Source organism: Sorex fumeus, unplaced genomic scaffold, assembly GCF_029834395.1.
Source record: "Sorex fumeus unplaced genomic scaffold, SorFum_2.1 ptg000047l, whole genome shotgun sequence".
NCBI classification, from domain to species: domain Eukaryota; kingdom Metazoa; phylum Chordata; class Mammalia; order Eulipotyphla; family Soricidae; genus Sorex; species Sorex fumeus.
The window spans coordinates 51393601-51419665 of NW_026606104.1; the positions used below are offsets into that span (position 1 = coordinate 51393601).

The 26065-nt window shown below is 42.7% G+C and overlaps 2 protein-coding genes across 2 annotated transcripts in view; one reads left to right on the plus strand and one right to left on the minus strand.

Moving 5' to 3' along the window:
- Positions 1-26065, minus strand: part of OSCP1 (organic solute carrier partner 1) — a 188884-nt gene that overhangs the window by 42072 nt on the left and 120747 nt on the right. The window lies entirely within an intron of this gene.
- The window catches only part of THRAP3 (thyroid hormone receptor associated protein 3), a 46439-nt gene that overhangs the window by 4931 nt on the left and 15443 nt on the right, over positions 1-26065 (plus strand). The window contains exons 2-4 of the mRNA XM_056122755.1: positions 9571-9677; positions 18540-18707; positions 24497-25399. Coding sequence (XP_055978730.1) covers positions 18571-18707; positions 24497-25399 — 1040 coding nt within the window. The 5' untranslated portion in view covers positions 9571-9677; positions 18540-18570. The remainder of the gene's footprint in view (positions 1-9570; positions 9678-18539; positions 18708-24496; positions 25400-26065) is intronic.

The following is a 26065-nucleotide window of genomic DNA, read 5'->3' on the forward strand; positions in this document are numbered from 1 at the left end:
GTCTTACAATGTTTCTTCTTTTCTATTTTCTTTTTCCATTTTGGGTCACACCGGGCAATGTTCAGGGGTTACTCCTTTCTCTGCACTATGAAATTACTTCTGGCCTTGCTGGAGGAGTGGGGGAGGACACCATATGGGAGGGATCGAACCCCTGTCAGCTGTGTAGCCTTCCCCACAGGACTACACTCCACCCACAATGTTTCTTCTAAAGTAAGTTATTTAAGGTAAATGGAGAGGAAGGTGATGATACAATAAGAACTCAGTTCCCCCAAAACATTGGATTTCCAAACACTGGAAACTCCAGGACTTTTTTCCCCCCCCATAATTTTATTTATTTTTCTTCTCATATTTATTTATTGAATCACTATGGGAAAAGTTACAAAGCTGTCAGATTTAAGTCTCAGTCATACAATGATCAAACACCTTTCCCTTCACCAGTACTCATTTTTCACCACCAAGAACCCCAATATACCCCCCTCCCACCCCTCCCAATGCCTGTGAGGCGGATGATTTCTACTTAACTCTTCTCTACATTGATTACATTCATTATCTCGACAAAAGATGCACCATTATTGTTTAGAATTTCCCCCCCAACAATTAGAATTGTTGAAAAGGCATTGTGAAATACTTTGTTTTCTATAGTTGGTTGTGAGAATCATATAATGTCGTGCAGTGTGGCCGCGCGATTTTGGATTTCTGCAAAGAACCAGATAATTACGAGATTGGTTTCTGTGCATCTGGTGTTATGGCTGTGCCAGAGAGCCGCTCGTGGGGGGCAACTTGTGATCTCGATAGGGCTTGAAGGATGAGCCGGTACTGCCCCCCTTCCCATGAGACTGCAGTTGCCCCATCACCGCCGGCTCATACCTGGCTTTTCCATAACCTCTGAGGCTGTGGCCACCTTGCTGCTGGGCCGGGGGTTGGGGGGGGTGCAGAAGGGAGCAACACCCTTTCCCTCCCGGGAAAGAATGGCACCATAGTTTAATGCATGGTCCATTCACTTTTCTGCTGCAAGCTGCTGGCTCTGGATTAAGTCTTTTTGCCTCTGGAGCCATGGTCTTGCTAGAGAGCTGCTCTTGGGAGGCAACTCGTGACCTCGGTAGGGCGTGAAGGATGAGCCGGTACCGCTCCCTTTCTCGTGGAACTACAGTTGCCCCGTCACCGCTCATACCTGACTTTTTTTTTTTCCTGAGGCGTCAGCCACCTTGTATGCGGTCCCGATGCATTTCTGCCAAAAGCTGCTGGGTTTCAAGATTTGTTTCTGAGTCTCTGGGATCATGGCTGTTAAGCAGTTCGATCAGGAACCAGAGAGGCCATGCCTCCAATTACATAGCTAAGCTGGAGGTGGTTTGTGGGTGTGTCTCCCACATACCTAACTTTTGGCTGTTTACTTTCTTGGTAAACTTTGCCCCAAGTTGTTGGGGTCTGGCCAAAGGCACAGCAGCAATTTTGGGGTATCTGAAAGTCTGACGGTGCCATCAGGCTGCTGATGCATTTGCCTCACAGGTACAGATTGACCTGCTGACAGCACCATACCCCCCAGGACTTTTTATTATTATATTTTGTTTTGGGCCCACATCTGGCAGGCTTAGGGATCACTCATGGTGGCCTTGGAGGACTATATGGGGATGCCGAACATATTAACCAGGTCAGCTGTGTGCAGGGCAAATGCCCTACACTGCGCAATCACCCCTGCTCCTCAAACTTTGAGGAAGAATAAGGACATTGATCTGACCTGTGCCCTTGCCTGTTAGCAGTGCCCACATTTTTGTTCTGCCTGATATGCTTTTTAGGATCTGGAATGTTGTAACTGTATATTTTGGCTTGCTACAAAATATTGAAGACTAAGCAAAGAAGTTGCTAAATATCTATTTAGGATACTTTTGCTTCCTTCCCAGAGACCTGAAGCATAAGAATCAAGGGTTTTTTTTTCCCTCCCTGTAATAAAATGCCTATGTGCTTTATGATTTTAGGGATTTCTTTGGGGGGGGGGCACAGATGGTGGTACTCAGGGCTTACTCCTGGCTCTGCGCTCAGGAATCTCTCCTGGGGGGGCTTGGGGACCTATGGGGTGCCAGGGATCGAACCGGCATCAGCCGTGTGTGTGCAAGGCGAGTGCCCTTCATACTGTGCTGTGCTCTGGCCCCTGATTTTAGTTTTGAGGGATTTATACTCCATTTTGTCTCTTATTTTTATCAAAAGGGCAGGATAAATAATTGATAGAGATAGTCATAAAAGTGGTTGCTTTCCAAAAGTTGGCCAGATTTCTTCCCTGTGGGGCTCTTCATTCCAGAAAACTTCCCAGGGCTGATCATAATTTACCCAAAATAGAGATTCCCACCTAGACTTACTTGGCATACCACCCCCTTTCACCTCCCTGGAACTCTCTTAAGTGATCAAAACAGAAAGATCATCCTTAAATTGTACTCCAGGCTATTAAATACCACTTGGGTCATCCTAGAGCCCCCTGGGGGACAGTATTGTTTACTTCAGGAAACATGGGAAGCACGATCTAAAAAATGTGTTCTCAACCAATAGACTGTAGGACAACTTGATTTATTTAGGCATCTTGATCAGAAAACTAAGAAATAGAAAGGACTGGGGATATATAGCTAAGCAAGAATGTTTGCTATATAGTGAGATTCTGTGTTCATACCTCTCACTGCAAAAATTGATCGTCCTCTAGGGAGGTGATTCTGTGCAGGAATGCTTGCTTTGTATGTGGGAGCTCTGGGTTTGATCCCCTATATTGCATGGTCCCCCAGCTGTGCTCCAGTGACTAAACTGAGAGAACATAGTGTGTGCACTCCCCCTAAAGGTAACAACTAGGGAGATTGAGGAACTTGGTAGTCAGAGAAAGCTTGCTCAGTAGACAAAAGGATTGGGTAAATTTTATGTTTTTGGGCCACACCTGGTCATGCAGAGGAATTACTTAATCTTGGCTCTGTGCTCAGGGATCATAACCTAACTTGGCTGTATATAAGCCAAGCATCATACCTGCTGTTTCTCCAGCCCTGGGGCAATTTTTTTTTTTTTTGGTGGTTATAGTTTGTTGGGGGGCCCCACTCATCGGTGCTCAGGGCTTATTCTGAGCTCTGTACTCAGGGATCACTCCTGGCAGGTCCTGGGGGTTCATACAGGATGCTGGGTATTAAACCTATATGCAAGGGAAGCATCTTAACTCCTATACTATGACTCCAGCCCAGCTTTGAAAAATTTCTGATGACGTTCCACATTGGAAGATGTTCTCAGAGGCCTTCCATGACTCCCAAAGTGCTCCCCTTCTCAACTCTGCACAGCTATGTTGGGATTTTATATTTTTGATCTCTTAAGACTCTGCCTCTGAGGGTAAGGAAGGGATTTGTTTGATTCACAGCTGAATCCCTATACAGAGGTTCTGCATCTCATAGATGAGCATTTGTTAATGTTGAAAGAGAGGACAAGCCAATCTAGTAATAAACAGATGCTAGTTGGGTGGATGTCTCTGCATATGCTCCCACTGTCAAGTCCTCATTTATTTAGACTCTCTTAGACTTGAAAATAATTATTGTGGGACTGGAGAGATAGTGTAGCAGGTAAGGCACTTGCTTTGCCTGCAGCTGACCTGGGTTCATCCCTGGCACCACGTATTGTTGAGCTCTGCCAGGCTTGAAATCTCAGAGCCAGCTATCACCCAAATCCCCCCCTCAATAACCCCCCCCAAAAAAAAGTGGGACTGAATTAGGGGTTAGGGTGCTTGTTTATGTATGGTCAACCCCAGTTCAGACCCTGGTACTACGTTTCCTCTGACTATTGCTAGGTTGGCCCCAAATCCAAACCCCCTCATTTTCCCCCTAACACCCTAAAATAATTTGATCGTGGGCAAGCAGAAAGAACAAGAGGTTACCTTTTCTTGGGAGGGGTGGTTTTAAACACAAGTACTGGAGATCAAAGGCTATTTCTTGGTTTGTGGGATGCGCGGCATTTATCTTACCCTCTCTGCTATCTGTTCATCCCCAAGAGGGTGCTTTTTTTTTTTAAGCCACACTCAATGGTACCCAGCTTATTTCTGGCTCTATGCTTAGAGATCACACCTGGTGGACTGGTGGTGGTGGTGTGGGGAGGGGGGTATCATATAGGATTCTGGTAGGGAATGTGTGCTTGTGTAAAGAAGTCATTTTCTTTTTAACATTTCAAGTTCTGTGATCCTTGTCCATTTTCCCCCTTTAAAACACTGTGTGGGGTGAGAGAGAGTAGGTAAGGCCTTGACTTGATCCCAGGCACCCATATATTTCCTGGTGCACTGCTGGGCATGGCCTCAAACCCCACCCCCCAAACAAAAGGTATAGAGGTTGGTGAGATAGTACAAGAGATGAGATGCATATGGCTGACCCTGGTTCGAATCCCTGGCACTGCATATGACTCCCCAGCACTGCCAAAAAGTGATTCCTGAGCACAGAGTCAGAAGTAAGCCAATTGTGGCACCCCCACCCCCATTAATACTATACATATACAACAATATGAATGGAACTTAAAGACAAGCCAGTCATAAAAGAACAAACACTGTATGATTCTTGGTAAAGTAAGTCCTTATTTAATAGCCTGTGTAGATTTTTTGGAAACCTTTGAAAAAAATTTTTTTATAAAGTGGTTCACAATATTTGATTACATTTAATATTCAGACACCACTCCCACCACCATATTTCGGGTGTTTTCATCCCAAACCCCAATCCCTCCCCCAAAGTAGAACTGAAATAATATAACATTTCCCTCTAAGGTTGGTTGTCTCCTACTTTGTGATGCAATACTCTTGGACTCCTGTTAGGGTGTGTCCTATAAAATGTAGCGGCTGTGAGGTCCAGGGAAAGATTCACTCGTGGGTGAGGCATGCATGAGCATGGTGGTGGTTGAGTTCTGGAGGTTTTCAGCTAATGGGGCTGGGTCCCTTGGGGTGGGGAGGGCTCTTACCCACCCCCCTCTGTGGAACACCGAGTGGAACAGTCTGTTGGCAGGATCCGGTGGTGTGGTTATGGCAAGTGTGGCACGTTGCTCCCTTCTGGGAGAGAAGGAGAAGGACGTGTGATCTGGATGGTGGCCGATGATGAGATTATCTGGTGCCAGTCGGGTGGCTCAAGGGTGTGACAGCTGAGTCCTTGGAGACAGGGAATTGGGGGTATGGGCAGAGGATCTCCATTTGGAAACCAAGTTTAAGAGAAGTTGGCAGCGGGCTGGAGTGATAGCACAGCGGGTAGGGCATTTGCCTTGCACGCGGCCGACCTGGGTTCAATCCCCGCCATCCCATATGGTCCCCCAAGCACCGCCAGGAATAATTCCTGAGTGCAGAGCCAGGAGTAACCCCTGAGCATCGCTGGGTGTGACCCAAAAAGCAAAAAAAAAAAAAAAGTTTGCAGGTCTGCTGCTACACTGGCTGGGATTATTATTTTTTTTCCCTCTCAGTGTTCATAATGAAACAACTGGGATATTGTTATTGAAGAGTGAGTTCTGTCTAATGTAGTCAGTTATAGGAATAAATGGAATAGTGTGGGGTGGTCCTCAGAAGCCATTTAGTCTAGTAATATTGCATAGCTAGTAATTTTCAAGGTAATAGAGGCTTAAAGATGTAAGGAAATGGTGGTAGCTTATAAAATGTAGTAGGGGCCAGAGTGAGAGTACTTGAGGGTAAAGTGCTTGCCTTGCAAGTGGCCGACTCTGAGTGCCGAGCCTAGAGTAAACTGTGTCACAGGTGGGTGTGGCAAAAATGATAGTGTAATACTTTTTTTTGGTTTGTTTTGGTTCCACATATGGAGTGCTCATGGGACCATATGTCATGCCAGGTATTGAAGCAAGGATCCTGCATGCAAAGTATGTTATCCAGCTCATTGAGATATCTGTCCAGCACAAAAGATAAATTCTTTAGCAGAAAGTAGTGCTGGGGGGCAGAGACGATAGTACAAGTAGGGCACTTGCCTTGCACGCAGATGACCCAGGTTTGAAACAGCATCCCATATGGTCTTGGGTGTGACCCAAAAAACAAAAGAGCAGTGCTGGGAAGATGCCTCAGAGGACTGGGACACTAGATTTGCATGTAAGAATCCTGCGTTCAGTGTTTCCATCACTGCATAGTCCCCCAAGAACTATTCAATTTTCATAGATGTGTAATAAGTGGAAAGTGGTTTAATAGATTAAGAAACAATAGGATTTCATTAACACATTTACTTCTGTTGATGCAGGTGCTGCAACTTGTGTTGATTTTGCCACATTCAAGTGTGAGCCACTGATGGTACTGCCATTAAGGTGTTAGGTACTAAGCTCACCACTCGGTGGAGCTGGAAAATCAAACCTAGGCATACGAACTTCAGTTTATGTGCCTGTTTTATTTATTAAACCGCTGTTTGGGGATAGCTATTCAGTTTGTCTATTTGTAAGTCGTTAGGCATTTATATTAAAAAGTGGCACTTTCTGGGGCTAGAGCAATAGCACAGCGGGTAGGGCGTTTGCCTTGCACGCCTCCGACCCGGGTTTGATTCTCAGCATCTCATATGGTCCCCCAGCACCGCCAGGAGTAATTCCTGAGTGCAGAGCCAGGAGTAACCCCTGAGCATTGCTGGGTGTGACCAAAAAAGCAAAAAAAAAAAGTGGCAGTTTCTAAATTTGAAAAATAAAGTTATGAGAATTGCTCCTTTAAAAAAATTTTTTTTTTCTGGCCTTTGGGCCACACTCACTGATGTTCAGTGATGATCCTGGCTCCTGCACTCAGGAATCACTTTTGGCCATGCTCAGGGGACCATATGGGATGCCTGGGATCAAACCTGGGTCAGAGATGAGAAGTGCCTCTACCCTTTGTACTATGGTGGTGGTGGTGGTGATGGTGATGGTGGGGAACCACACACCCCAGCTCCGTTAAAGAGCTTTTCTTTTTTAGGCTATTTATACAAAGTTCCTTTGTCATACAAATGGTGCAAAATTGGAGTGGTGAGCTTTTTCTAAAAATTTCTGTAGAGTAGAGAGACCGCTTGAGGCGGTCAGGACTTAATTTGAGGATGTTAATTAGGGACTTGAGTAATTTAAGACAGTAAGATTTTATTTGCAAAATTCAAAATATAATTAAACACAAATTTTTGTAATAGAAATATAGTAAGAAAAAATGGAATAATCTGGGATATAACATTTTATTTAATTGGATTTCGAGGCTAGCCTTACCTATCAGTTGATGACAGATGTTAATCCAATAATGCTGATATACTAATGTATCTTTTCTTACAGATAGTTACTGCCAAGTACCAATATTAGCCTGTTAGCATTTTTTTGTGTGTGTGTGGGGGGGGGTTGATTTTAATTTTAGCCAATTCTTCACTTGAAAGGCAGTTATAGATTCTTTTTCATGCCATCACACTGAAGAATAGCCATTTCCAGTTGGAGATTAGGTGGAAACGCAACTGAATGGTTAGATGAGTTTGGAAATAAGACTATTTCCTTTGAATTTGTGAAGAAAGTTGAAAATGTGGCAGAACTGTAGTTTGAGCTTAGAAAATAGGTCCATTTCAATAGCACTGTATAGCACTGTCCTCCCATCATTCATCGATTTGCTCCAGTGGGCACCAGTAATGTCTCACAACAAATTGTGAGACTTGTTACTGTTTTTGGCATATCGAATACCTCACGGGTAGCTTGCCAGTAGCTTGCCAGGCTTTGCCGTGTGGGCGAGATACTCTCGGTATCTTGCCTGGCTCAAAATCAAACTGAGAAATCAAACTGGGGTCGGCCTGGGTCGGCTGCCTGCAAGGCAAGCGCCCTACCCGCTGTGCTATAGCTTCAGCTGTAAATCGTGAAATGATGTAGAAATGAAACTTCGTAAAATTTTAGTTGTGGGGCAACACCAAGTGATGGTTAGGGGCTATACCAGTGTAGTGCTAGGTGGTGTTTTTCAGTGGTGCTAGGGGGACAGTACAGTGCTGGGCATCGATCTAGGGTCGGCCGCATGCAAAGCAAGCACCTTAATCCCCTAGTCTTTCTGGCCATCATTAAGAAATATTTTTAAGGGACTGGCATGCTAGAACAGAAGTTAAGGCGTTTACTTTGTGTGTGATTGACACTGGTTTGAACTCCAGCACGAAATATGGACCCCTGAGCATTGCTGGATGTGGCCCCAAATCAACCAAAACAAAAAAATATTTTCTAGTCTCAAGTAAAAGAGTTTTCCAAAGTAATCGTGTATTTAGTCTTTTTAGTTAAGGGTGATATTTGCTGAGGAATATTAAATATACTGAGGAATATTAAAATTTCAAACTCTGCCCTGAACTAAACATTAACCATGTGAAATTTTACCACTGGTACACTGTTGAAATATTTAGTAGGGCATATCAGATATTTTTCATCTAATTCAGACAAAAATTCACCGTTTATAGTATTGACTGGGTAGTAAAAATTTATTTTCTGCAGAGTACCTGCTGATAAGTATCAGTGAATACCCTGTCACTGTTACTGTCACTGTCCTCCCATTGTTCATCAGTTTGCTCGGGCGGGCCTACTGACACCATTGTGAGACTTGTTGTTACTGTGTTTGACATATCGAATACTTCACGGGTAGCTTGCCAGGCTTTGCTGTGCAGGCGAGATACTCTCAATAGCTTGCCAGGCTCTCTGAGAGGGGCGGAGGAATTGAACCCGGGTTGGCCGGGTCAGCTGCATGCAAAGCAAACGCCCTACCCGTGGGCCTATTTTCTAAGCTCCAGCCCGTACTACATAAATACATTTTCATAAACATTAATGTCAGTACTATGTCTTTAGGTTATTTGAACCTTGGGGCAGGGGTGGGGGAGGGAGGGAATGCCCTATAGTACCAGGAATGCTAACACTTTAATAAACTGTGGGTGGGGACATTAACGATATGCTTAAGCTTGCTGATATTGGGAATTTATTAATATTTTAGTTGTGGCTGTTTCTTTTCTTTTTTGGGTCACATCTGGTGATGCACTGGGGTTACTCCTGGCTCTGCACTCAGGAATGACTCCTGGCCGTGCTCAGGGGACCATATGGGATGCTGGGAATTGAACCCGGGTCAGCCATGTACAAGGCAAACGCCCTATCCACTGTGCTATTACTCCAGCCCAGTTGTGGCCATTTTAGTAATGTTTGGATCTGGTAGATCAGAAATACTCTTTTTGGCCTATAAGGGATAAAGATGGGTTATTTTAACGTGAATGTATTTCTTGGGTTTATTTCAGCATGTATTTGTTTTATGTAAGTTTTTGTTTTGTTTTGGAGCATCTCAGTTCCTCTAGAATAATTCCTCTGGGTTGAATTATGGAGCTTGTGACTTAATCTTTCATAATGCAAACGATGGCACCTGAAATACTGCCAATGAAAGTATCAGGTTACATGAGGAAAGTCTTGCTGAAAATTGTTGGACGGTTGAAAGTGTATAGAGGTTGGGGGTGGAAGGGGTGAGAGAACAAGACAGAAATCACCCAGGCCAATATACTTTGAGAAAGAACCAGAAGAACTCTGAATACTTTTGAGTAGCTGTATTTCAAGATGTAATCTGCAAAGTTTGAGTAGCTGTTTTATCATTATTTTTTCCTCTTGTTTCAGAACTGTATCCTGACTTTGTAAATTGGAGAAGCCAGCAGCACTGCCAGTATTCTTTACAGGGAGTGTCTGTTTGGGATCCACAGCAAGTCAAACATTGTTCAAATAAGGTAAATGGAGGCTCTAGACATAATACAGTAGGTAGGGTGTTTGCTAGCCAACTCAGATTTGATCCCCAGTATCCTTTATTGTCCTTTGAGCATTCACCATGTGTGGCCCCAAAACAAATAAGGTAAATGCATGGTGTTAACAGGAACTAATAATAATTTTATTGTCTTTTTTGGGGGGGAGGGTCACACTTGGCGATGCACAGGGGTTACTCCTAGTTCTGCACTCAGGAATTACTCCTGGCAGTGCTCAGGGAACCATATGGGATGCTGGGAATCGAACAAGGGTTGGCCACGTACAAGGCAAATGCCCTATCTGCTGTGCTATTGTTCCAACCCCTAATTTCACTGTCTTAAAAAGCCTATGTTGTGTTTATCTTGAAACCAGAGATAGTAAGGGCTAAGGCACTTTCCTTTTATGTAGCTGACCCCAGTTCAATCTCAGTTCAGTTTTATGCACTACATAGTCCCCCGAGTACAGCTGGGAAAGACTTACGAGCACAAAGCGAGGAATAGCTCTTGAGCACTGCCTGCTATGGCCTCAACCACTCCTTCTCCCACCCCCCAAATAATTGGCCACAATTTTTTTTTTTTACAATTTTCTTTTTTTAATGTTTTTATTTTATAAATACTTCAAAACATTTGATTACATTTAATATTCAAACACCAATCCCACTACCATTATGACTCCCCACCACCATAGTTTGGATGTTTCCATTCTGAACCCCAATCCCTGCCCCAAAGCAGAACTTAAATAATATATTTTGTATTGTTATGCAAAACCACTGAAAATGCTACAGAAAAGTATCCTTAGAGGAAAGAGTGTGAAGTTTGTTGTATTTCACCCAGGGACCATTAAGCCCTTCTATGAGAATTACTAACATGTTGTTAACGGTTGAGCCTTGTGTGCTTTCAGATATATATATATATATATATATATATCTGTAAAAAAAGAAATACTTCTCTAAGATTGGTGCCTCCTACTTTGAACCCTGTCAAATGTGGTTCGGTGCTCTTGGAGTATGGGTAGGGTGTGTCCTATGAAGCGTCGAGAGGCTGCGAATGCTACAGCGCGGTCCAGTAATAGGTTGACTTGTGGGTGAGGCTTGACCAGATCTGGTGAGCAGCCATGAGCATGGCCGCGGTTGAGTTCTGGATGTTCTTGACCGCTGGGGCTGGGTCCCTTGGGGTGGGGAGGAGTCTCACCCATCTCCCGAGTGAAACAGGCTGGCATGGTTATAGCAAGTGTCACGTTATGCTCCCTTCTTGGAGAGAAGGATGTGTGAGTGATCCGGATGGTTGCCAGTGATGAGATTATCTGGCCACAATTTTTTTTATATATATATTTTTCACTTTTGTTTACTTATACACTCACTTTTCTCACTTTTTTTCTACTTCATTGCAAGTTTTTTTGTTTTGTTTTTGGGCCACACCTAGCGCTGCTTAGGGGTTGTCTCTGGCTCTGTTATGAGGGAATCACTCATGGAAGACTTGTGGAATCATATGTGGTCCTGGGGATCGAACCCAGGTTGGTTATGTGTGAGGCAAGCAAAGCACCTTGCCGTCTCGACTGTTGTTCTGGCCCCTTCATTACTAGGTTTTGTGTAAATCAGTCTTATTTCTTCATACAGCTCCAAATAACTGCAATTCCTACAAGATTATACTCTTCATACATTTGTAGAAAATTATGCCTTCTGTAGCTGCCAGGAAAAACTGGTAATAAGTCTTCAAACTTTCCCACGTGAGTCAGCTGCAGTAAATTATAGACTATAGAAAACAGAGTATGTTCTCTTTCCATGAAGACTTCACAGTTTGATGATAAAAAGTGGTGTTGTGGCTCACTCTTGGGGATTTTGCATACAGAGCATGGACTCAAACCTTTTGAGTTATCTCCCCAACAGGCCCTACCCACTGGCTCCTTGTTTTGTTCCTTTTAAAAAATAAGATGGGGGGCCAGAGTGATGGTACAATGAGTAGGGCACTTGCCTTGTATGTAGCTGACCCAGGTTCTATTTCCTGGCATCTCACGGTGTCCCCTTCAGCACTGCTGAATGTTGCTCAAAAACAAAAAATCAAAAAAAGCAAATAAGTGATCTAGGAAATAAACAGACCTCTTTTTTTGCCAGGGGAGGGCAAACCTAGCTGCTAGCTCAGGTCTTCAGGTCTTATTCTTGGCTTTGTGCTCAGGGATCTTGCCTGCTAGAGCTCAGGAATTGCTGGAAATTAACCTGGTTCGGCTCTGTGCAAGCTGTATTATCTCTTCGGATCTGTTTCTTTTTTGTTTTGTTCTTTGTTCAAAGCCTGTGCTCTAACCCTCTGTAACGGATTCTTCTTGATTTGTTTTGTGGATTCAAGTCATTGGTAAGATTAAAAAAAGGGGGGAGGCAACAGATCTTGAACTTATTTTTGTCTCTCTGCATTTCTCCTCTCGTCTCCTTTGCTTCTTGCCAGGTCTCATATATGCAAGGCATGTGCTTTGCTGCCAGGCCACATCCCTGGCCCCATAGAGTCAGATATATTTTAGTCATCTAGATCTTTCTCTTTTCCAGTTTAAAGTGGTGAAGTGCACATGTGATTAGCAGTTACTTAACAGGAAATCTTAATGGATAGACAAGAAACAGCCAAAATAAGTGATGATTGTTTAAGTGGCTGATAATGGATCAGATTGAAAATTTGAGTAATTTGAAAAGACGTAATCACATAGTCATTAGTATCCTTTTGAGGACAGTGCCGTTCCAAGAGATTTGGGTTGTAGGTGAGCACTAGGGAGCTTGGATTACACGTATGTGAGGTTTGATTCCCAGGACAGAAAAATCTCAAAACTTGCCAAGACTCTTTCAGAGCGCTGTAGGTGATTGTAGTGTGTACCACTGTGTCAGCTCCAGGTCTTCGTAATAATAATTTTATTTTAAAAGTGGGAGCTGAAGAGATAATACTGGAACTAAGACACTTGTCTTGCGTGTCCCCATTCCAGTTTCAACCCCCAGCACCACAGATGGTTCCTCAAGCACCACCAGGAGTGTTTCCTGAGCACAGAGTGGAAAGTATGCTCTGAGCACCAGTGGGTGTGTCCTTCCCCAAAAATAAAGAAGAGTGGGTTGAAGAGATAGCTTGAAGGCTTGAGTGCACACTTTCCTGTTAAGGAGTCTCAAGCGTTATTCCTGGCATTGGATTGATATCCCGAATCCACCGAAGAAAAAGCAGTAAAGGACTCAGATATGGCTCAGAGATAAGGACCCCCTTGATGACGTAGGCCATCACTGGATACCATCAGCTGTCATTCCCCAGTATCTCCCCACATGCATGGAGTGTTTGGGATATTGTGATCTTAAATATCCACAAATATACAAACCACAAATATCCACAAATAGGAAAAAACACAAGTATACAAATCGCAGCGAACACCACAACCAAGTGTTTGATCTCTGGTCATTGCAACAACAAAGCAAAGGGAAAGGAGAAAAAAATAACTCTTCCATAATAGCCTTTTCACTTAGTTTTTAAAAAGATGTGCCATAATTAGAACCGGAAGGAAGCCATAGATCATTTGTTATCACAGGCAGTAGTGCCCTTTTTAAGTTAGAAAAACCAGAGTGAGAAGAAAATAGTCCCCAGTGGTAATACATGCCCATTTAAAGTTGCTGTTACCATACCCTAAGGATATAGGAGAGCTTCTAGGGTAAGTCTAAGAAAACTTAAGCTGTTGAACTGTGCTGTTTATTCTCTGTAATGATGAAAGATTAATGGCATTGAGCATCCTGAGCTTAATAGATAACCATTGTGCAAGTTCTCAGAAAATTGGGAAATCCCCTATGTTGGGAATATTGTGATGGGCAGGTTTCGAATGAATGACCTATCAGATTGCTGTTGATATCCCAGCTAACATCCAGTAGCAAAGGGATTTATTCTCCAAAGATCATCGTGAACTTAGAATATGACCAGTTAAGCTAGTATGGGATCGGGCGCGTTCAGGGTGGTATGGCCGTAGTGATAGCACAGCGGTAGGGTGTTCGCCTTACAAGCGGCCAACATGGCCGACCCGAGTTCGATTCCTCCGCCCCTCTCGGAGAGCCCGGCAAGCTACCGAGAGTATTCGATATGCCAGACACAGTAACAACAAAGTCTCCAATGGAGACGTTACTGGGCCCGCTCGAGCAAGCAAATCGATGATCAACGGGAGGGCCTTTACCTTTTACCTTAAGCTAGTATGGGCTCAGAGAACCATAGTAGGTATTGCAGATCAAACAGGGGCCTTACCCATTGTACTCTCTCTGGTTCAAGCTCACATTTTTTCTAGTACCTTTTGGACTCTGTATAGAGTTCGTAGCTTTAGCTTTTGGGGTTGATAATCTGAACATGTACCTTATTAATGTGTTGTCTCCCCTTTTGTAATTCTCTCAGCTGTTACGAAGTAATCACATTTCTAAAAATAAATCAGTGAAGCAGCCCATGTTGCAAATGTTATTTTGGACTGCTCATGTTTGTAATTAGGAGATAGATTGAGGTTGCAATTTGGAATTTAAGTTTTTGCACTTAAATTGAAACGATTGCTATTGCTGATAAATAAAACTTTTTTATACTTATAGCTCACACATGGGGGCATTTTAATTCTTTAATTGCAAATCTTTCATCTCTGTGTATATGTGTACATACATATAAGCTGGAACTTATTATTATTATTATTATTATTATTATTATTATTATGGTCACACCTGGTGATGCACAGGGATTACTCCTGTCTCTGCACTCAGGGAATTACTCCTGGTGGTGCTCAGGGGACCATATGAGATGCTGGGAATCGAACCCGAATCAGCTGCATGCAAGGCAAACGCCTTACCCGCTGTACTATTGCTCCATCCCCTAGAACTTAATTTTTGAAGTGAAAAGATACAGGAATAGAACTGTAGAGACTTGACTATTTGCTCAACTTTGTTAGGATTTGAACATGGGTAGAGACTGCCTGTACAGTTGACAAATTATACTTCCCTTTTTTGTTTGAATCAACATTCTGGGAGGGAGAGGTTGTTGAGCCAAACCATGGTAGGATTGAATTGGGATTTACCCTTGTGGTATCTCTCAATGATCCTTAGTTGTCCCCCTCCCCCCCACAAGTTTTTTTTACTCTTAAGTATTCATTCAGGGGCTGTAGTGATAGTACAGCTAGAAGGTTTGATAGTACAGTAGGTAGAGATGTAGGTCTAGTCTACAGGGTAGAGAATGCACCTAGACTGGACTGTTTTTAGGGAGGAGGGGGTTTATTTTTGGGTTTTGGGTCACACTCGGTGGTGCTAAGAGGTTTCTCCTGGCTTTGCACTCAGGAATTACTTGTGTCAAGCACCCTACCCACTGTACAATTTCTCTGGCCCTCCTCTGGCCTTTCTTTTAACCATCTTAACAGAGAGGGTACTTGCCTTGCAGGCTACCAACCAGCGTTCCAGCTCCAGTACCCCATGGTCCCCTGAGTCCATCCCATGTAATTCCTGAGCTCAGAGCCAAAAATAAGCCCTAAGCACAACTGGGTGTGCCCAAAAACAAAACAAAAGTAGCAAAATTCCATTGTAAATAAGGCCTTCCTGTAATTAAAATGCAGGCTTTTTTTTTTTCTGAAAAAAAAAGCAAAAAATTTATTGTTCTTAACAAACAAAAAGTCATTGAAAATTATACTTGATCTCGATAGCTAATCATTCTTTTGTAGAAAACGTCAATGTTCTGTTAGTAATTTTAAGAGTTTATTTATTATTTATTTTTGCTTTTTTGGGTCACACCCGACGATGCACAGGAGTCACTCCTGGTTCATGCACTCAGGAATCACTCCTGGCGGTTTGTGGGGGACCATATGGGATGCTGGGAATCGAACCTGGGTCAGCCGTGTGCAAGGCAAATGCCCTACCCGCTGTGCTATTGCTCCAGCCCCTTTAAGAGTTTATTTTAAAAATGATTCTATAATTTCTCCTCCATTTGGTTTCTTCTTCTTTTTTAATCACAGCGGGATACAGGATTACAAAGTTGTTCACTATTGGGTTTCAGTCATAACAATGTTCTAATACCCACCTCTCCACCCCTGCCATAGAAGCAGGCACTTTCTCACTTATCTCTCTCTGTCTCTCTCCCTCCCCTCTCCCTCTCCCCTCCCCTTTTTCTTCCCCTCTCTCCTCTCCTCTCCCATCTTACCTCCCCCCCACCCCTTCCCCCTACTTCTGGGAAAATACAGATTTTTTAAAGTTAATTTTGAGTTCTTGTGGAAGTCACTTGGGTTTTTGAAAATATTTCAGTAGTAGGTTTTTGGTTCCATACTAAAGATGAAAAAATATCAATGCTTACCAAAGCATCACCATTTGCGCCTGGGGTCCCCAGTACCACACAGAGCACTGAACTGTTTATTCTGTTTTTGGTTTCACCAGCTGGGAGTTACTCCTGAGCACTGCTGTGGAGCCTCCATTGCAAATAAGAACTCTTAACCTCCATCAGTGTCCGCTTTTTTCTTTCTAGAATAAAATAGTAAAAAATGCCAGTAATAGTAAAAATAAAAAATAGTTAAAATGCAGAAGTGTGCAAGGTTTACTCCTGACTGCTCAGTGATCACTTGTTGCATGCTTTGAGGGACCATGTGGGGTATTGGGAGATCGAAACCCAGTCAGCTCTGTGGAAGCCTTCCTTGTTGTACTATCTCTCTGGCTCTTGAATATAAATGTTTGACATTAAAAAGTTTTATTAGTGGAGGGATGGGTATTTGATCATTGTTTATTTATTTTTTGCTTTTTGGGTCACACCCGGCGATGCACAGGGGTTACTCCTGGCTCTGCACTCAGGAGTTACTCCTGGCAGTGCTCAGGGGACCATATGGGATGCTGGGAATCGAACCTGGGTCGGCCGCGTGCAAGTCAAACGCCCTACCCGCTGTGCTATTGCTCCAGCCCCGGTATTTGATCATTGTATAATTGAAACCCATGCACAAAAATTTGTAAGTCTACAACTGTACCTCATGATGTCTCACTAATAAAAATTAAAAAAGTTTTATTAGGCACACATGTGCTGCCTGAGCCCTTGTGCTGCTTGCGCCCATGTGGCCGAGCACATGTGTCGCCCGCATCTCCCCTCTTGAGATGTGTACTTTCATGCTTTTCTGTCTAATGCTAGGATGTGTGTAGGGGCTCTCTCTCTGCCCTTGGGAGAATCCTGTGTTCTCTCTTGAGTACGTTACTCTCTCACTCTCTTCCTCTCCAAAACCTCCAAATAAAATCTATTGATCTCAAAAAAGAAAGTTTTATTACTGAACTGGAAATAACTTGAGATTTCATAACAAATAACAAGGCAAGCCTTTTATTATGTTTTAAATGGCTTAAACAATAGCATTGCCATTCTTCCCAAAGGACTCCCCTATTTTTTAAAGGAAAGTACTTATTTGTGGACATGTGAATATTCACTTCATGTAAATATTGAGACCTCAGAATTGAAGTTAGTATTATTTAGTTAAAGGGGGCCACTTTAGGCCAGAGCAATATAATACATCAGGTAAGGTGCTAGCTTTGTAAGTGACCGACCCAGATTTTTGCCTTGCACCCCATATGGTCCCCTGAGCACAGAGGCAGGAACACCTCCAGGTAATAGCCCAAAAACCAAAAAAAAAAAAAAGAAAAAAAAAAGAAAGAAAAGGAGTTCTACTTACCACAGTGGAAAGGCCTTCTGGCTTGATTTCTTCGGGGATATGGGTAGGGTGTTAAGTTTTTGCCAAGCATTACCCTAGAGAGGCCCACGTTCTCTTGATTTTGTTTCCCTTTCTCGTCCTTCTTACTCGGAGAGGGTAATCCCTAGAGAAAAGTCATAAAATAGAAAACACATTTAGTATTTCTCCTGAACTTGACTTTCCTACTCGAGAAGCGTTACAGAGCACAAAATCAGGCATACTACACTACTTTGCCTATAACCCTTGGTTTTTGTTGTTTCCTTGCGGCTTGAGGGGCGGGGCGTGAATACGGACACACCCAGCAGTGCTTAGAGTCTGCTCCTGGCTCTGGGGCTAGCATCAGCTCAGGCTGCTGCTTTGCTGAGGCATCAGCCACTCCCGCAGTGCTCAGGGGACCATAGGTGGTGACAGGGATTGAACAGGGGTTGGTCACATACAAGGCATCATCTTAACCTCTACTCTCAGACCACATTGTATTATTTCCTATTTTGCCACGAATTTTCTTTTATTTTGCCTTTACTGACTTTTAAAACTGTCTTGACACTTGGGGGATCATATGTGGTTCCAGGATTGGAACCTGGATTGGCCGCCTGCAATCACCTTCACCTGTTGTATACTTAACCTTTCCAGACCAGTAGCCCTTCTTATGCTTTAGTATTCTATTCCCAGACTGTTTATGTTTTTGTTTATTAAAAACTGTACTCTTGGGGCTGGAGCAGTAGTACAGCTGGTACGGCGCTTGTCTTGCACATGGTCTGCGTGGAGTCGATTCCCAGTACCCCATATAGAGTCCTCCCTGAGTGCAGAGTGCCGAGCCAGGAATAAGCCTTGAGCACTGCTGGGTATGTCTCCAATACTAACCAAAAAAAGGATACACTCTTGGTGAAGGGGCACCCTCCCACCTCCCTTCTTTAAGGGTTTTTGGGGTTTTTTAGGTGTGTGGTTTTCTGTTTGTTTTTTCAATGGGAGTGGGGGGGTCACCCCGGGTTCTGCACGCAGAAATTTCTCTTGGCATATACAGGGACCACATGGGATGCTGAGTCCCATCTCATGCAAAGCTCCTGTTTTGTTTTTTATCTGTCTTTTCATCAGTGGGATTTTGGTTTTAAGTGTCCAGAGAATTTCAAGTGTGCAGAATGACTCCTTTGTTTGAATGTTTTGTTTTTTTTTCCCCCCCTCAGGAATAATTGAAGACTGACTCTTTCTCCAGAGATGTCAAAAACAAACAAATCCAAATCTGGATCTCGCTCTTCAAGGTCAAGATCTGCATCAAGATCTCGTTCTCGTTCATTTTCGAAGTCTCGGTCCCGAAGTCGTTCTGTCTCTCGTTCAAGGAAGCGCCGGCTGAGGTAAGGCAGTGTGATTCTATTTTGAGGTAATCAGTACATTCCCCTGTCATTATGGGCCTTTGGGATGCCTTCTTTAACAATTTCTGTAAATGTCAAAGAGGTGGGGAGGGAATTTGCTAGAGGTGGGGCTTGGACTGTAAGATACTCTGTTTTTTTCAAAACTGCAAATTAAAATCAACTTTGATTATCATGCTGCTAGCCTAATTCCTTTTCTCTTCTGCCAGCTCTTGCTGTTTCTCATCACTTTGGAAGAAAAAGCACTTCATTTTATTTGAACTGCTTGCTTCAAATCTCTACACATCTGATTGATTTTTCACTGAAATATTCTTTTTGATGATTAGAGCAAATTTTATATGCATCATCAGCAAAGGATAGCTAAGATGACTAATAGTGTGATCAGCATTGTGAGAGAAAGAATCCTTAACAATTAAGACCTGTAAAAACTTTGGCTGGATTGGAGTGGAGGGGATTGGTGAATCAGGAATCATTTCTATATACACCTGGGTGTGAGTTTACAAGCTCCATTCTGTGGAAATTTTTTTTGGCCACATCTGGCACTGCTCAAGTTACTCCTGGCAGGAGAGGGAACATATACGGGGTGCAAGGGATTGAACCCGAGTGGGCCTTACACAAGGCAAATGTTCTGCCCATTAAATCTCTTTAACCTCAAAGCATATCTTAAAAACCAAACAAAAATTACTGTTGTGGACATCACTTTGTCTTTCTAAATGTGCAAATAATTACTTTGAATTTATTGCCAATGTTTTTTAATTTGGCCAGTTTTCACACCTTTAGTGGATTTCCCTATTCCGGTTACGTTTTGGAATAGAAAATAGGCCAAACTTCTGGTAGTTTTCATCTTTTGATGTATGAATTTAAAGAATTTTCATTCTTTAAAACTGTTTGAATATCTGAATTAAAAGACTTTCAGTATATTTGAGTTAGGGAATTACCTACCAAGAGAGAGATAATTTTTGCTTAGCAGTTTCATTCTTTTTGTCAGAATTTCATTAAGCAAGGAGAAAATTATCAGAATTTACCACTGTTTAATTCCGTTAAGTATTGAGTTTTTTAAAGGCTATAAAATATAAAATCAACCGCAAGAAAAGTAGTTACTAAGCTTTATTATATTCCTTTATTTTTGTTCCTTAGGGTTTTTTGGTTTGTTTTGGGGCCATACCTGGCTCAGTGCTTACGCCTGACCACAGCACTCAGAAATTACTTCTGGCAGTTCTGCATGCAGGCAGGTGCCCCACCAGCTGTACTATCGCTCTGGCCCCACTACAGTTTATTTATTTATCTTTGTTTTATTTTGTTTAATTTTGAGGCCACACTTGGCAATGCTCAGGGATTTCTCCTGGCTCTGCACTCAACAGTCACTCCTGGTGGTTCTCAGGGAACCATATGGGATACCGGAAATCGAACCCAGGTCTACTGCATGCAAGGCAAGCTAGCACCTGCTGTGCTATCTCTTCATAGTTGGGTTTTTTTTTCCCCCCTTTTTTGGGTCACACCTGGTGATGCACAGGGCTTACTCCTGGCTCTGCACTCAGGAATTACTCCTAGCAGTGCTCAGGGGACCATATGGGATGCTTGGAATCAAACCCGGGTTGGCTGTGTGCAAGGCAAACGCCCTACCCGCTGTGCTGTCACTCCAGCCCCTCTTCATAGTTTTAAGCTTTATTCTTGGTAGTTTCTTTTCCCGTAGCATTCTAAAGGACTATAAAGCAAATGGTTGGTGGATTCTTTTCCTCCTAAAATAGAAATATTTTTTTCTTTTTAACAAGTTAGTTCTTGGGACTGGGGAGATTGTATAGTGGGTAAGGCATTTGTCCTGCATGCAGCCAACAGTGGTCAGTCCCTGCCATCCCATATGGTCCCCTGGGCATAGTCAGTTGTGATTCCTGAGTGGAGAGCCAGGAGTAACTCCTGAGCATTGCTAGGTGTGACCCAAAAACCAAAAAATAAAAATTGAACAATGAACTAAGTATGCTTAAAAAACAAAACAAGTTGACTGTGAGATGTGTTTCTGAAAATTTCAGGTCAGAGTTAAATAAAAGTTTTAAATATTGTTAGTTCTCATACAGTGTAGAGTAAGTCATACACTTTGCCTCTGAAACAAAAGAATTTCATAGACGCATACACATAATTTTTTAAGATGACATTACACCCTGAGGATAAATCAGTTGGGTGCATGCATTTCTTTTTATACTAATCTTTGATTATGCCTAGTTTTAGACTCTTTGAATGGTGCCCAGTTATGACAGTCTATGTAAGTTGTGTTTTTATTTTTTTCCCCTGAACTTTATTTTAACATGTATGGTGTGGTGTTTGTTTGGTTTTGTTTTTTTTTTTGTGTGTGTGTGCCAGGGGTTGAACCCAGGGCCTCATATTGCTGAGCTGCATAAGAAAATTTTATTCCAGTTTTCATTCTCTCTTAAAAAAAAGTGAGGGGAAACCTTCAATGTTTACCTTATTTACCTCCAGAAATTTGTAGTCTTTAAGGTCTTTGCATTGAGTAGAGACTTTCAGTAACTCACTTTCTACTTTGCACTTCAGTCTTTCTTTTTGAGGCATAAAAAACTCAAGTTTTAGCTTATTTGGGTATATTTGAAATTTTAGTTAATGAAAATTAATTTGTTCAGAAATAAGAGACAATTGAAATGATAAATCAATGGTAAATGTTAACCTAGAAATTTGATAAATTGTGTTCTGGGCATATTTTCTTATTCTAAAGATCATTTGGTGTTGTCAGTTGCTTGGCAAATTAGGGGGAAATTGCCTTAATATGTGGTGGGATAGGTCTAGAGCAATTTTATGTGTGAACATATGGCTAGGAAATTGTTAACTTGGAGAAATTTATCCATTAGTAAAGAACGCATTTTTCTATTTGGTTCTAGTCTGACTTCTGATTTTTAGAAACAGATAGCTGCCACTGGATGGTCCATTTTTATTTCTGGCTTATCTGTTTGAGATTTTTTTCTTTTTAATCATAAGGAAAGTATAGTATTTGGAGAATTTGAGAAATCATGCCTTTAATTTAACTGCTGAATTCTACAGAATTGGAGAGAATTGATTGTTTCCTTTATTTCACAGACTATCCTTTTCAGTGACTTCTCTAAATAACTTCATTTGCAATCTGCAGAGACTCAGGTTCCTGCATCTATGCAATGACTGCGGGTTTTGGATGCAGTATGCCACAGGGCCCTCACTAATAATTGGTGACAGAAGCAGCAGTAGCCTCTGAGGATGGGAGTATGAATTGAACCCTCCTTAGTGCTGGCGGTGCGTCACCTCTTTCATGCATAGCAATTTAACCGGGTCATACTCAGTTTCATAGCCTGCATCTGCTTCTTCCTTCTCCTTTTCTTACGTTGTTATGTTTTCGAATGAAAAGTGTGGAAGGTAAGTTTTGTTGTTGTTTTTAAATTATATACAAGTAGTACTCAGAAATAATCATCTCTGTAAGACACCTTTGGCTGTTGCTGTTGTCCTTGGATAGGCATTCTGCCATGGGTAATATGTAATAGAAAACAAATAATACTTTATCTCCTTTAGAGAATTTAATGGAAATCTTTAAAAAACACCATTGTTAACACCTGTCACATTTGCTAAATGAAGTTAATTTCTTAAATGAGTATATAAAATGCTTGTATTCCTTTCATGCCTGATGAGAAATGCTACGGACGGAATGGTTTTTACTCTACACATGAAGAAAATGTTTTAGCAAGGAATTTCTAGTAATTTTAAATAATTTTAGGTACGTAGAAGTGATAATCATTTTTTGCGGGGTTTCCACACCCAGTAGTGCTCGGGGATTACTCCTGGTGGTACTTGGGGGACTATATGGAGTACTAGGATTGAACCTTGACCCGCCACTTTCAAGGCAAGTGCCCTGCCTGCTATACTATCTCTCTGGCTCCAAGAGTAGTAATCTTTATATGTAGTTGATAAGGCAATTGTTGTCCATGAACCCTGGTGGATTTTTACAACAGCAAATAGTTTTAGCCTGTTTAATTTTTTTGTTTTTGTGGGCAGTGGTGCCGGTGAAGTTGCTGGGCATTGACCCCGAAGTTTCATGTAGAAGTGCCTTCTCTACATGGAGCTGTATCTTGCAGTCTGTTTTCTGGGCTTTTTGGGCCATATTTGGACTTCTCCTGGCACTGTGTTGAGGTCACTCTTAGCGGGGCGAAGGGAACCATATGATGCCCAGAATTGAACCCAGATTGGCCATGTTCAGGCATTGGTCTTGTCCTGTTTTGGTGGAAAAACAATTTCTTGTAATTGACAAGCCTAGCAGGTGACTATTCTGAATCTTTCTGATTCTGGAAGTTTTTACCTATGATAAGTTAGTTTTAAATTGTGAAATGAAGAGTACAGAACAATGCTGTAGTTATGCTTAAGGACGGCCTGAAAGAGTTGTTGCTCTCCATAGTTATCTTTGCAAATCTCCCATGGACTTGGGTGTCTTAAGGTCAGATGGTGCCCTCTGGTGGCATCTAGGTAAATGTAGTTACACAACTTCCCCATTTTAAAACACTTAATGTGCTTTTATTTATTTATTTATTTTTTTCCAAGAAAAAAATTTTTTGACAGGCCACACGTCCATGCTTAGGGCTTACTTCTAATCTGTACTCAAGGTTCATTTCTTGGAATAAACCTTCACTCAGAAGACTATTTTGAAAAAAATGCCCTCAAGTTCCGATTTTAGGTATTCTTTGGTTCAGACTTGTAACTGTATTTTTATAATCTCACACCTTAGTGAGATCTATACAATTAGAACTGCACAGAAGTCACTAGGATAGAGACTAGAATGTTACAAAAATGTTGGGGCTATGGGGTGGAGAGATAGTACAGTGGATAGGGTGCTTACCTTGCATACCGCTAATGTAGTCCAATCCTCAGAGCCAGAAGTCAGCCCTGAGTATTGTCAGGTGTACCCCCCCCCCCAAACAAAACAAAGTAAGACCTGGAGTGATAGCAGAGCAGGTAGGGCATTTGCCTTGCATGCGGCCGACCTGGGTTCAGTTCCTCTGTCCCTCCTGGAGAGCCTGGCAAGCTACTGAGAATATCCTGCCTGCACGCAGAGCCTGGCAAGCTCCCCGTCGTGTATTTGAAATGCCAAAAACAGTAACAACATGCCTCACGATGGAGATGTTATTGGTGCCTGCTCAAGCAAATCTGTGAACAACGAGAGGACAGCGCTACCGACAGTGCTACCACAACTTGCATTTCTTCCTCATCCAATGACCTAGGAACATTAAATCCCTTGACAGTGAAACTCTAAAGTAGTTACTAAATTAAAATGACCTTTGTTTAGTTTTTTACATTAAGATTTTGTTGCTCTTTCACTACTGTTTAAAATATGCTACAATTCCAGAGCCAGAGAAATAGTATGGGGGGAGGGGAATAGTATGGGGGTAGCACGCTTGCTTTGCACTAGGCTGACCTGGGTTTGATCCCTGGCATCCCATATCATCTCTTGAGCATGAGTGGGTATGACCCAAAGACCAAAAGAAAAACTATAATTCTAATGAAGCAGTCTTGGTGTCTTATTAAAGTGATTCTTTGTATTTTTATAGCAAACATAAGCCATAAGCAGTAGGTTTAAATATTTTAAGCTTGGCCCCTTTTGCTGAAAACAAAACTGGCAATAAATGATAAATAAGAACAGGGATTTCACAGCGTTAATCTCTTTATTAGCAAAGAGATAGAATAAAATGATCGTGATTTTTAATAAAATGATGGTCAAAAATTCACGGTTCTGCTTTCCCCCATTCCCCTTTCAGTTCTAGGTCTCGTTCCAGATCATACTCTCCAGCTCATAACAGAGAGAGAAACCACCCAAGAGTCTATCAGAATCGGGATTTTCGAGGTCACAACAGAGGTTATAGAAGGCCCTATTATTTCCGAGGGCGCAACAGAGGCTTTTATCCTTGGGGCCAGTATAACCGAGGAGGCTATGGAAACTACCGATCAAACTGGCAAAATTACCGGCAAGCTTACAGCCCTCGTCGTGGCCGCTCCCGGTCCCGCTCGCCAAAGAGAAGGTCCCCCTCACCGAGGTCCAGGAGCCATTCTAGAAACTCCGATAAGTCTTCCTCTGACAGGTCAAGGCGCTCTTCATCCTCTCGTTCTTCCTCCAACCATAGCCGAGTTGAGTCTTCCAAGCGCAAGTCTGCAAAGGAGAAAAAGTCCTCTTCCAAGGATAGCCGGCCATCTCAGGCCGCTGGCGATAACCAGGGAGATGAGAGCAAGGAGCAGACATTCTCTGGAGGCGCTTCTCAAGATTCAAAGGCATCTGACAGCTCAAAGCCATGGCCAGATGCCTCTGGTTACAGTGCTGGTTCTGCGTCACGGGGCTCGGGAGTTTCGGAGCTGAGTCCGCGGGAGCGAAGCCCTGCTCTTAAAAGTCCCCTTCAGTCTGTGGTGGTGAGGCGGCGATCACCCCGTCCTAGTCCTGTGCCAAAACCTAGCCCTCCACTTTCCAGTACATCTCAGATGGGCTCGTCTCTGCAGAGTGGTTCTGGTTACCAGGCAGGAGCACACCAAGGTCAGTTTGACCACAGCTCCGGGTCCTTGAGCCCATCCAAAAAGAGCCCTGTGGGTAAGAGCCCACCAACCACTGGCTCCGCGTATGGCTCATCTCAGAAGGAGGAATCTGCTCCTGGAGGAGCAGCGTATTCAAAGAGGCAAGTATCTTGCTTCCTCTGCCTGTTAGTGGTTTGTATCTCTCCAGCTGACAGCCTAATTGCAATATGATCCAAGAGCTCTAATTAATGGTAATATGGTAGTCCCCGTATCCTAAACTTTTCATTAACAGACTTGAAAGCGTTACCCCAGGAAACCTTTGGCTTAGCTCTAACTTTCTTACCTTCCTGAATTTGTATTGCAGTGTAAACTTTCTTTAGACTCCTCTGCAATGATGTTTTCACATTTAAAATTTCCTTGGATTCTACTGATGTAAGCCAGAGAGTAGTAGAGATTTGTGGGTCAGCTATTCCCCCCCCAAAAAAAATTAATTTAAAAAATAAGGTCTTTCCAAAATGAATGGCCATTGAAGTTGTTGACCCACCGTCTACTGTGATTGATGTGCATCAGTCCCTGATACTGAGGACCCGCACCGATATATTCTTATCCCCCCACCCCCCAAGAAAACGGGCGGGGTGGGAACATCCAAGGCTTAGTCCAGGAAGGCCTTGTTTTAAAATCACAAGGTGTGTGTTGTCCCAGTAGTAGCCTGCCAGGCTGCATGTTAGGAGAGGACATGACAGTGCTTCCATCTTTCTACTCTGGGGACACGGTGAGTTGGAATCTTTGTGTGGTTGGGTGGATTGGGATGGCAGGACTAAGACAGG